Source organism: Tauraco erythrolophus, chromosome 14, assembly GCF_009769465.1.
Source record: "Tauraco erythrolophus isolate bTauEry1 chromosome 14, bTauEry1.pri, whole genome shotgun sequence".
NCBI lineage: Eukaryota > Metazoa > Chordata > Aves > Musophagiformes > Musophagidae > Tauraco > Tauraco erythrolophus.
In genome coordinates, this window is record NC_141478.1 from 4,485,336 (window position 1) to 4,497,752 (window position 12,417).

At 39.7% G+C, this 12,417-nt stretch overlaps 1 protein-coding gene across 6 annotated transcripts in view; it reads right to left on the minus strand.

Annotated features, from left to right (window-relative positions):
* Positions 1–8,338, minus strand: part of LRRC28 (leucine rich repeat containing 28) — a 52,689-nt gene extending 44,351 nt beyond the window's left edge. For 2 of the 6 annotated variants that reach the window (XR_015222540.1, XM_086620233.1), the window contains exons 1-2: positions 5,307–5,500; positions 642–682 (exon numbers count right to left, since the gene is read on the minus strand). Coding sequence is in view for 3 of the 6 variants with exons in the window: in XM_086620233.1 (XP_086476359.1) it covers positions 642–682; positions 5,307–5,474 (209 nt within the window). In the remaining 3 variants the exon portion in view is untranslated. Of the gene's footprint in view, positions 1–631; positions 683–5,306; positions 5,536–7,659; positions 7,682–8,295 lie in introns of those variants that run through there. The other 4 variants (XM_086620234.1, XM_086620235.1, XM_086620236.1 and 1 more) reach the window with 4 other exon arrangements.
* Between the last annotated feature and the right edge of the window lie 4,079 nt (positions 8,339–12,417).

Below are 12,417 nucleotides of genomic sequence, written 5' to 3' on the forward strand. Positions count from 1 at the left end.
CAGGGGCTTGCAGCTTAAAAGTAATTGCCAAAATACACAGTTCATGTGGCACCCATTCTTTGGACAAGACTGGATAAACTATTCTGTCTACAGCAATCATTAGGTACTACCCCTACTTTCTCATTCCTGCTCCTATTTGACAATTTGTGACTTGTTTCCAAAAAACTTATTACTACAATCTGCAAGACTGAGCTGATAATACTCCTGGTAGCTGCGGTGGAAATGAGCAACTAGGGATGGGCTGGAGGCAGTAACCTGTTCCTCTGGCTCTGTCACTACCACCTGACCCTTGCAATTGGAGGTTCCAGTGCTTTCCAGTGTTGTTCCAGGGTCACAACAGTCTACACAGGAGTTGAGGGGTAAGTATTGTTTCCCTTAGCCATGTAGACATTTGTATAACAGTTCTTGTTACACAATAAACAAGAAATTGAAAAAAAATATTAACATGGGACCGAATATATCTGGATATACCTCCTGCAAAAAAAAGATAAACCCAACAAAAAATGACCCTTTCTTGCCCTCCAAGAAAAACCCTTCACCCTTAAGAGGTAGGTTATGTGCAAGCAATACATTCTAGAATTATTTTAAGACGAGATGGATCAGCATAATAAAAATATATTAGAATGCCTACACAAACTCACAATTCCACGAGGTTTGGAAGCTTCTGTGCAAGGTTTTCTGGCTGAAAAAGAGTTAGAGATTTTTTAGGTTTCAAACCAAAGAACAGACACACACATATTTTGTACCCAACTCATTTTAATAATCATACTAAAACATGTCAGCAGCTAGTCACAGAAAAAATGGCAACAAGGAGCTTGTATACAATACCCTGTTCCCACATCCCCACACGTTCTCCATCAGTGCAATCTGTGATATATCAAGGGTGAGCAAGTCACTACTGAAACAGAACTACAGTCTAGAAGTGACATTAACATGTTCTCAACCAAACAGTAGTCAGACTTCTGAGGCTGAAAAGATGCATTACCAAAACCTTAGTTTTGAAAATATATTCAAATAATGGAGTTAGTTAAAGCCAAGAGACTGCTAAGAAGCTGCAGCCTTCACAGACTTAAAGCAGAACGAGAAATATACAAAATGTCTAACCATTGTGTTTTTTATTTTGTGATGCTGCTAAATTGGGAAATGACCTACAAACTTTGTGTAGCTTAATCAACTACCACCAAGCCAGAAGTGCTGAATCTATCAAACTAGTTTTCCATATTTACATATTAACATGCATATCATTTTCTAATTGCTAACTGATCTCTAGCTGCAATTCTGTTTCCTGATGGCATTTATAAGCATGAACATATATCACGAAATTGACTTCACAAGTTCCAGATCTCGTGTCGGTAACCATGCTCAAAGTTATTCAAGGTTAAGATAGTTTTATTGCTTAAGAAATCTATTTTAAACATAGATATGTTTTATTGAAAAACGTTTATACAATACACATATATGCAGAAACAAATGAATTTTAAAAGCAGCTCGATCACATGGTCGATTTCCTGTTTTAAAAAAAACTATCAATTTTCACTCTCATGTAAATTTAAGGCATACTGTTACGTAAAATACTTAACTTTGTGTTTATAAATTTATTATGAATGAATATGCTAATCTGAAAAAGTAATATCATAATATTGTATTAGCTACATTAGGAATGTAGCAAACACGCCACAGCCTAGATCTGAGTACAAAAAATAGTTTGTTTTTAACTATGGAACAGCAAATGATGGCTCAATAAATGAATCCCTTGACGTCAAGACCCAAGAAACAGGCTATAACTAATCAATTGTTGCCACCTACTGGAAGGTTGGCTACAGTACATTTATCTTCTCAGCACAGAACGTCATTTGGTCAAAGAAAAAAGCTTAAACTGGGAAAATATGCAAATACGGCAACCTGTTTGAGCACAAAAAATTCAAGCTTTAATTGAAAAAATGAAGAGGCACTGTGAAAAAACAAATTCACTGTCATCCTAAACCTAAATAAGGATACTAACCTGAATCACAAACTATTTTCACATTATACATGAAGGCTGTGCTCTTGTTCTTGCTTTAACTGCTGCATATTGTAAGAGAGCTAAGCTTAGGAGAGAGACAATTCCGCAGTTTAGCAAGTCTATAATGGAAATTCCGCTTATATTCAAGTAGCACAAAAACAATAGGTCTGAGCCAAAGTTGCTCAATACAACATCCTACAATGAAATTTAGATCAAAAAAAAACTTTTTGTGATCCGTCCATCGAGAGGTAAAACTAACTCCAGTCTCTACTGGTGACATGAGAACAAACAATGATGATAAACGAATCATCAGTTCTGCCACCAACTTAGTGAAGCTCACCTCGCCCTCACACGTACTGGCCAGTTTTCAAAAACTGAACCTGCTGGTTGTCTGAACAGGACAGCATTGCATATTCTGAGTTAGTAAATCAATAACAATTGTTCTTTGATATGGCTCGATTATGCTTCTGACACTGCCATCAAGGCAAACTCATATTTCCTTTTAATTGAAGGGGGAAATAGGATTACTGGAAGGCTCATGTTATCAGTCAAACATTAAATGAGGAGAAGTTGGAAGACTTGATACTGGATACAGATGTGCTATATCGCTTCTTGATTCGTTCATCAGCCCTCTATCATTTCCAGCTTGCCAATGGAGACAAAAATTAAATTATTCTTAGGCAAGGTGTATGTAAATTCTGTCAGCGTAACTATTACAGATGTTTTCAGAGGAGCCATCTGTCGAGGACTAGAGTCACTTTAGAAGAGCAAAGAATAACAACAGCTGATTTAGTCACCAGTTTTCAGAACTCTAAAGGAATGAACTGATGGGAGGAAAGTATCACCTAACTTTAAAGAAACATGGTGCAGATTTAATTTTGATGATTGCTAATAATCCATATGCAATTTAAAGCATTTCTTGATGAGCTAATGCTCAAAATCTTGCATAGAATCACTCAAAGGAGCACAAGGCTGAAAGAGACGTTAAAATTCTTCTCAAACAGGATCATCCTCTCAAATAAATTGGTACATTTTCTCTTTCAGAAAGTCTCAGTGAAAAGAATACAGCTTCCTTCGATAATCTATTTGTTTTCAACTATTCTCAGATGAGATTTCTCCCTCACCTGCCCACCCCCCCGGCAATGTATCCAACTTACTACTTCTTTACTGAAATTGAGAGTATTACTTGTCCTACCAGCAGTGGACATAAAAATTAATTATTAAAATACTGCTTTGTAAAAACACTGATTATTTCTGCTCTCCCTCATTCCTCCTATTCTATTTTCCTCCTCTCTGTCTTCTCTTTTTGCAAAAGGAATTAACCTAAATCTCTCAACCTTCTCTCATAGGGCTCGTTCTCCAAAAATCCGTTGTTGCTGCTTTCTAGGTTCTTTCCAATTTACCTAGGTTGCAAATAAGTATGAAACCCCAGACTCAATCTTTGCTCTGGCATATGCTTTAGCAGTATCTGGTAATTATTCCCTTCTGCTTTTAATAGAGATCATGAAACTTTCTATGTTCCAAAAAGACATCTGCCTTTTTTGTAAAACGTTGCAGACTTGATCTATTTTGGTCCACTACAACTTCCAACACCTATTCTGCTGAACAGATGCTCAGTGAATTAAACCCAATTTTGTTTCCCTAGTTCCTAGCCATAGTGCTATGCACCTGAATGGGATTCCACCAAGTCATAATATGAGTAAGTTATCCTGACCATTTTGAATCCTAATTCTCTACTTCACGCTGTTTGCAAGTTGTTTTGCCTAGGTATGATCTACATTTTGAGTATTGTTTCAGTTCCCAGGCCTCATTTACAACACCAAACAGTACTGGGTGAGAGCTGCCTCCCTCATTTCATAGAACAGCTTGCATGGAAGGGACCTTTAAAGGTCATTTGACACATCTTCTGTTGACAGTAACCATGGATAATTACCGGTACGCCACCTGAAACATCTATTGGCTGGCAGTATTAATAGATATTGAGAGGAAAATAGAAATAAACTGTCACTTGAGAAACTTTGGTTTTGTTTCTATTTTATAATTCCTTTGAGAAAAATAAAACCAGGCTCTAACACATACATGCACAGAAGTGATATGGAAAACTCTCCTTATTGTTGTTTCCCCTTCAGAGCAGTGCAAACTTCATGAATCTTACACCACTAAATGATCACTGAATTTCACAAAGTCAAAGCAGAACTATTTACAGTCTTCAGTTAATTTTTAAAGCAGCTTTATTTGTAACCATGAATCCTATCCTCCCATTAAATCATTACGCAAAGGACTTGCCCAAGAACAGAGTACCAAAATAATTCTCTGTAGTATATGCAAACTTAAGTGACTCATTCAAGAAGAAGAAAAGGCATAAAAGCTTCAGAATCCTTTCAGCTTTTGGCCCATGAAGCAAAATGTTTATTGAGGAATTCTAAAGTATCATTGTCAAAGCTTTAAACACTATTCCTTAAACTGGAGTACTGGACCTTTTCTAGTAAGCACTGAAAAACATAATATTGGTGAATTCTAAGTAGTCAGGCCCTCTAGCTCCTATGTCTTGGCTATTATTTTACCTATCATACTATGGAAGGGCCTAAGGAAAAAAAAAAAAACCACAAACAACAACAAAATCTGAATTATTTGGAGACTTTAGCCTATTAACAGGAGTCTTAATAGCTCAGAACGTCCTCACACTGTTTAACTATCCACACTGAATTCTGAGGTCACAACATTCATTCAGGGTGAGAATTTGTTCAGTTCAGGGAAAAACTTTGAAACAAACAACAAAAAAAAACACAACAGAAAAATCCCAAACCCCTGAAATTAACTGTTCATTCTCCTACCAACAGCAGTCCACAGACACAAGTTTAAATTAGACTCTAAGATTGACAATGCCTTTAAAATAAGGCACACACCAAGGCAAAAGCTGTTCAGCCTAACGAAGGAATGTAGACTAGACTGCACAATATCACCTAACAGTAGAACAGCCTGACCACTGACCTTAGCAAAACTTACAGCAGTCAAAAAATAAAAAACAAACAATAAATCTCACAAGAAAATCTCCAGCACATCTTCAGAGAGCTTCAAAAGGATAACCATAAAATGTCATAAACTTTAATTTATTATACTCTACATTACCTATGCAAGTTCAAATATAATACAACCAAATACTCATATTTCACAATGGATGACATCATTCAGGATCACATTTGCTATATTATTTTTTTTTTAATTATCTTTTGTTTTGTGTTCCAAAAAATCAGAATTCCTAAACATACAGACAGTAAACATTACAATAAAGAGGTTGTCGTACCAATGTGGTCAGGGAATTTCTTTTCATATAAAGTCTCTCCAAGTACTGCAGACCCTCATCTTTCAGTAACTCCAAAGGAAAGTGATGGAGATTTCGGTAATTTAAGAACAAGTTCTTGTGCCTTTCCAGCTTTGCCTCAGAGATTGTTTTACATAGTTCTGATGCCATGACTAATCCTGTTCCAAGCACCACATCTACTGCATTGCATCTGCTGAAAACAGACCCATTTCTAGGAGACAAAAAGAGAAAAAAAAACAAAACATTATCAAGGTGCATGCCACACATTCTTTTGCAGAGTTAGTTTTTACATATGATCTGATAATTTATCTGATATCTGATAAGATATCACACTTGTTCCAGTTAATACACAAATAAAGTACCCAGAACATCCACACCGCAAGATATGTTAGAAGCAAGTCTTAGACTATTTTCTGGATGAAGTTTTAGCGTGTTTTCGGATTGGTAATAACAAGATCTACACAATCCTTTTTTTCTAATCTATTTTCCATGGACCTTTCAGATAATTTTGTCAAAGTTGCCACCACTAGAAAAAAAACAACCTCTCTGTAATAACCATTATTGATGTCCTACATCTGTCTTGTGAAGTGTGCTAAAAGAAGAATTCACGGACAAGAAAAAAGCAAAATTTTTTATAAGACTTCTTATCTTCAGATGACTAAAATGCCTTTATGTAGCTTTTAAGTCAGAATGACAACATGCCATTAAAGTTTGTTAAGCTTTCCCCTATAAAACTACTGGAAAAATTTATCAGTTAGAAGAGATACTGGGGACGGATAGCCAGTAAGGCCATTTTAAAATAATAAACTAACATATGAGAAATCTGAAACTTACAGCATGAAAATTTATAGAGAGCTAGATGTGACAGCAGATTTTCAGCTCTTCACTAAAAACAAAACCAGAAAGAACTAAATGTCAAGCTTTAACTGACAATTTCAAAACCAGAAAACAAAAGTATGAAGACAAATTAAAAATTAACTCATCTCTGAAACCAGGCTTTATTTACCTTGTTTTTCAAGTATAACCAAAATTCTACTTATTATTATGTTGTCTAGATTTAGATAACAGCAGCAATGTTACATCTTTTCAACGCTCTCAGAAGTCAAGGAGAACATAATGAATCCAGACTACTTATTAATTTAAAGTTACCAGTTTGCTACAGACTCACATATAAATTAATTTCCATTAACAAAAGGCAAGGAATCACAACTGCTTTCCACTAATAACATTTTGTATTTTAGTTTATTCCTTTACTGAAGAAGAGATTTCTAATCCTAACAGATATTGGAAGTGAAGGTACTGAGTTATGAACAAGAACCCTATCTAAGGATATGGTAGTCATTGTAAACAAAACTCCTTACCCAGCTGGAGACTGACAACTGGACCATACCTATAAATCAAACTACTTCATCGGTTTCAGTAATGTCCTTGATTTGCAGATAAGCAGGTTTTACCAGTGACTTATATCCTTCTGGAAGAATACAGCATTTATTTTCTTAGAATCCCATAAGCACTACTAATTAAAACTTAAAATACAATATTCTGCACACCTTGTCTAGTCTTGAGTTATCCTCAGTTCAAGATATACGAAGATCAGTTCTGTTAAGCGAACTATTACCCTGCTGAGAATCCTATATAAGACTAGAAACTGTCAGTCCAACAGCTAAACAGTATTCCTGTGAGAAGGACCATCACTCTAACAGTTGCCTTCGTTAGCTATCTCAAACAGACACACTGCTGGCCCTGGGCACTAGCAACACTTAGTTCAACAGGTAAAGGAAATCAAGCCACTACAATTCCAAACTCCACATCTGCGATCAGCATTGAAATAATTCCAGGAAAAGCATTAGAACTTTTAATGTGCATAGTCTGGGAGTATTTGAACACTAACTGTTACAATACAAGAAATGGTGAAGAAAAGTTCATATATTTTGAATATTTCCCTGAAATATCTTTTTTTAAATGAAAAGCTGCAAAGTCACAGAACACACACATAAATATCCATAGCCTTCCAATTTGTCCAGGGATGCTTTTTAGGCATTCTGCACTTGTGGACTTCTTCAGAGTTGTGACTCCATATATCAAGTGGACCACATTCAGCCATGGCACACATGAATACACAGATGTGCAAGCCCACAAACACAAAGTCCGGTCATAACCTACTTTATTTTGGCTCTTACTTCAAAGGAAAACCCTCCTATCCCTTCCACTAGCAGACCAACTTTTTGTCTCTAAATAACCTTTTTCCAGAGATGAGACACAGCACTACCAAAAAGGAAGAGACACAATCACAGTCTCTAAGGAAAGCAAAAAGGGAGGATGAAGACAGACGTACCCGGTGATGATGGCCCTGTAAGGAGTCAGAAATGAAACGGTAAAGGAAACTGCCGCTTCACAGAAGATGCAGAAGACAAACAAGCTCACACTAAGCACACCACAAGAAGCCGAGGCCACGTGAAGCTGTGCAAAGGGATGACACCGGGAGGCTCGGGAGACCCCAAGACCTGCAGGCCACCTCCAGCCGAATGAGATCGCTTAGGGGGAAAAGAGCGCACGCGGAGGACGGATTAAAACTGGACGAGCCGCAGGGCACAGGAGAACGCGGCTACAAGGCGTGGCTGCGCGGCGGGGGAGGCCGGTCTGTCACGGGTGGGTGAGGGGGACCGGCCTGTCCCAGCTGCTCGGCTGTGTGCGCGGGGCCGGCACCGGCGGAGGCCTGTGAGAGCTGACGGGGCGGCGGGAGGCCGCCCCCACGGCTGAAGCGGGGCCGGAGAGGCGCAAGGAGAAAAGGGCGGCGGGCTGGGGGCCGGCGGAGGCTCACACCCCCTCACGGAGAAGGCGCCGCGCCCGTGCGGTCCTGCCGGCAGACAGCGGGGGGCAGAGCACCGGAGACACTCACACACTCCCCCAGAACCCGGTCCGCCCCGTCCCGCTCCTCGCCCGCCCTCCCGCCGCGGCGAGAACAACTCACCGGTGCCGCCGGAGCGCGGAACGGCCACAGCCGCTGCTCGGCACAGCCGCCGGCCCGAGCACCCGGGGGCGAAGCGGGCCACAGCCGCGCGAGACCACGACCGCCACGCAGCTCTCGCGAGACGCCGCAGCACCGCCACCCACACCCTCCTCTCACCCAATCACAACGCATTCCACCGCCCGCCATCCAATCACAAGTTTCGTCCCTTTCCCAGCCGTGTGCCCGCTTCCCCGTCAGCCAATGAGAGGGTGCCCCACCTCAGCGCCTCGCCCGCCTCTTGCCGCGGCCTGCGGAGGGCGGTGAGGGTCCGGCGGGCGGTTGGCATGGCGGGTGTTGTTTCCCCTCGGTGGCTCTGTTGGGGCAGTATGCAGGCTCAGCTTGTCTTCTCGGGTGTTTCCACAGTTCCTGGTGCGAGCAACGTTTGTCCCTGTTTAGCAGCCTTTGAAGGAGAACATCGTTTGCAGATAAAAGTTGTGGTGGCCAGAGACCGTTTTGGTGCAACTAAGACTAGCTTTTATTTGTTTGTTCTCAGCGGGGAAATGCGACCTACACCGCCAGCCTGCCCGTCATCACCAGTTTCGCCTGTGATGGTTGGCCTGTTGAAACAGGCAAGGGTATCATGGAAGCTCAATTTACGTGTGTGTTCACCTGGTTTTGATTTTACATGTGCTCACACATACTGAGACAACACAATACGTCAATCCTGCCCTAGGAAGGTCTCGTTTGTGTTATGTCAGTACTCTAATGACAGCCAATTCCCTCATACTTGGAATATTTAATATTACTGGGTATTAAAGGTGCTTCTTTGCTGAAGATTAGCCTTACCAGCTGCCTAAATAAAGACTCCCAGCTGGAGAAATCCTCTTTCTAGTTCCCACAGACTAATTAACATAAACTTGTCTTGACAAGTAGCAGGTCTGCAGGGGAAATAAGCTGAATGTGGAAGTTTAATACCTTGCAGAAAGAATTTCTTCTATATATTCACAGAACATTGACTTCAAGCAAAGCAACGTGCAGAAAAAGCTTAAGATTTTTTCTTGCAGACTCATTTCTCTCTTTTTTTCAGTTCTAAATAAAGAATAGCAATCCTCAATTGCTCATTTGTCATTTTCCTACGCTTGAAGCCAATAATTGATTTTGACAAGTATACTTGCTCAGTCTTACTTGCCACTTGCAGTCTTTTTTGGGGTTGTTTTTTCAGATAAATAGATTGTATTTCGTTGAAATAGTTTGAGATGAAATAATTTACCTTTCAAAATTCAACATCCTCCATATTTATCATATCATACTGAACACATTATTTCTTACTGTGGTAGATAGTACTTGTCTGTTTTTCTCAGCTGGGTATTAAATCCCAGGAAGTGGCCTACTTGTATACCACCACAATTTTAAAAACAGCAATTACATCACACTTCTTAATGTTGCTTCAGTCCCACATCGTAAATATCTGAGAAATCAGAAGTTAGGCATCCTTTAGACCAAAGTAGAAGCTGAATATGAGCACAGTTAGCAACACATTCCTCAGAGGGAATTCAATGATGTGTCAAACCAAATGTTCTTCTCCGGGATATTAAGTCATTGAGCAGGACAAAAACTGCTTCTACCTCCTTCCACTAAAGCACAGACAGGAAAGATGAAGCTTTTTTCTTGGGAGACCTGCTCTTAACAGAGCCAGGATACTTAATGTGTTTCTTGACACATATGTTGTAATGTTTTTGGTTTCTTGATTAGGGGTTGTTTTTTTTTTTTGAGACAGTAACAGGAAGGAGGTAAGATTACTGCACTTTGATATTTCTGAGAGCAAACTTTTGTCTGTTTTCTTCTTTTCTACTTGCATCAACAAAGGGGCTACTCCAGAGGTTGGAACAATGCTAAAATGTCTTTGGTTCTGTGCTGCCACAAAAACAAATTCAGCTCTCAGAGAGTACCTTCAGTGATTATAAAATGTATTGTACACATGTAAACTGCAGGAGCAATTTAGGATCACTGAAACTATTAAAGATGTTAATAATAGATATAAAGTACTGGGGTTGTCAATATTTCAGTGGGGAGTTTTAGAACTGAGGATTTGAAAGTATTTTTTTAACTTCTTTTTTCTTTTCTGAGTGAGAGGATTCCTGCTAGCAGTATTTAAAATGCCTTCTCCCTACTGATAATAGAATAATGTGTATGATTCCCTCCAGACTGCTTTTCAATTGGCAGAAGAATCTGTAGAATGAGACACACTGTTTTTTGCCATGACAAACATCTTCACCCACGTCAACTATATTACATTTTTCTTCCTTGTTCCAGAGCTGTATCAGGTTCATACCAGCTATTTGGATGTAAGTGCCAGTTACCTCATAGCTCTGTGATATCCACAAGAATTTCTAATGTGATTTGAGTGTTCACACATCACTTTTTCTTCTATCTTTCCTTCTGAAGCACTCAGGATTGTCTTCATTGTCTTGCGTAGCCTGCAATCATCACACTCATTCATTCTCAGTCTTGATTTGTTTTTCCCCTTGACCAATGCTATCATGATCTCCCAGGCTTGTGCCATCAAATTCTGTGCAGTGTTTCTAAAAAGTGCTGCTCTCTCTCAGATCTGAAAGCTGATCTCTGAAGTTCTGACCCTGCACAGCGCAGGTGTACAGTCTTGCCTGTGTAGTCACAAGGCTAAAAATGATGAGCGAAGCAGGGGGCGTTGGAATCTGATCTTCCGTTAAGGAGAGTGCTTGCCTCATGGTTGCCAAGTCATTCCCATCTAATGAGTGAGACTAGTGGGATACCCTTTGCTACGTAGGTTTTTACTGTTTCTTTATACTAGTTTAATTCTTAATTTTGTGCTTGTAAGAGCAGGGAACAGAGGGGCTTGAAATTTATGTCTTGCTCAGAAGGATGACCGATCTTATCTGTGCCTACATAAAGAAACTAATAAAACTTGTTTTGAAGGGCAGCATTGAACAAGTAGGTCTATTTAAGTAGTTTGCAGTTGCCAGTGTCTTGACGACCCACCTTCATCAGTTGGTTTACTGGAACAAATCCAGTAAGTGGAGCAAATGGGCACAACTCCACCGGTGATGCCTTGTTTGTGCCAAACTTATACAAGCCAGATTAATGTAGTGTGAATAAAAAGAGATGATGATGTATTATCAGATTTATTACACAAGGTAACTATTTGAGACTAACAACTTTGGGAAGATACAGTTGGAAATGTATTTGTATAGTAAAGCTTTATGCAACCATTTTCTTTTGTTTTGCAAAGTGAAACATGAAGAAAATATTTTCATTGAGGTTTTTGTGACAAGATTCCTAGCTCTCAATTTCACAGAACTAGGAAATCCAAAATGTCTTACTGAGCTTTTGAATTTGAGTTCTGAAGACTCCGAGGTTCAGCCTCCCTAATAATCCTGGGTGAGTCTTTTCCACACAGTACTGTGGATACCACTTATATTGAATCATGTGCACTAAATTAGACTTTGTAAATTTGGATTATTTTTTATTAAAATATTATTATTTATCAAAATATTCACTGAGCAATTAAAGGTCAGTTTTTAGCAGCAGGAAAGTTTAGTGTGACTGATGCATGACAGGAAAAGTGTGTTTCTCCTTTAAGGTTGAATAATTAGCAAGTATTTTTAACCTTAGCTCTTTAGCGTGTTAACTAGCAGTACAAGATGGGCTTTCTTGGTTATCACTGTATTCTGAGAATTACAGTGAAGGAAAAATCCATCACTAAACACTAAGCTCATGAGAGGTCCTGTGAGTTGGAGGAGTCTTTTAGGCACAAGGAATCAACAGGCCAATCCAGTGATCACCAGATGCAGTTTCAGCTTTCTTCAGGTTCTGCTTGTTGAAGGGTTGGTGCGTGATGGAGCATTCGCGTGTGACATGCACAAGCGTGGAAGGCAGTCGTCACCCAGTGGTCTGGTGTATCTGCCAGGTCTCACAGCCGCGAACCTCTTCTCCGTGGTCAAACAGGAGAAGAATCTGCTTAACACCTGCCTGGGATGTTTGAAATGGTCTCGGAAAATGGCAGAGCTCTCTCTTCCATGGCAGGATCCCAGTATGGAGGCCTAATGGTTTGCGCTGTCCTTTTGTCTTCTGCTTATTCCTAGAATATGTATGTTGCCTAGAATT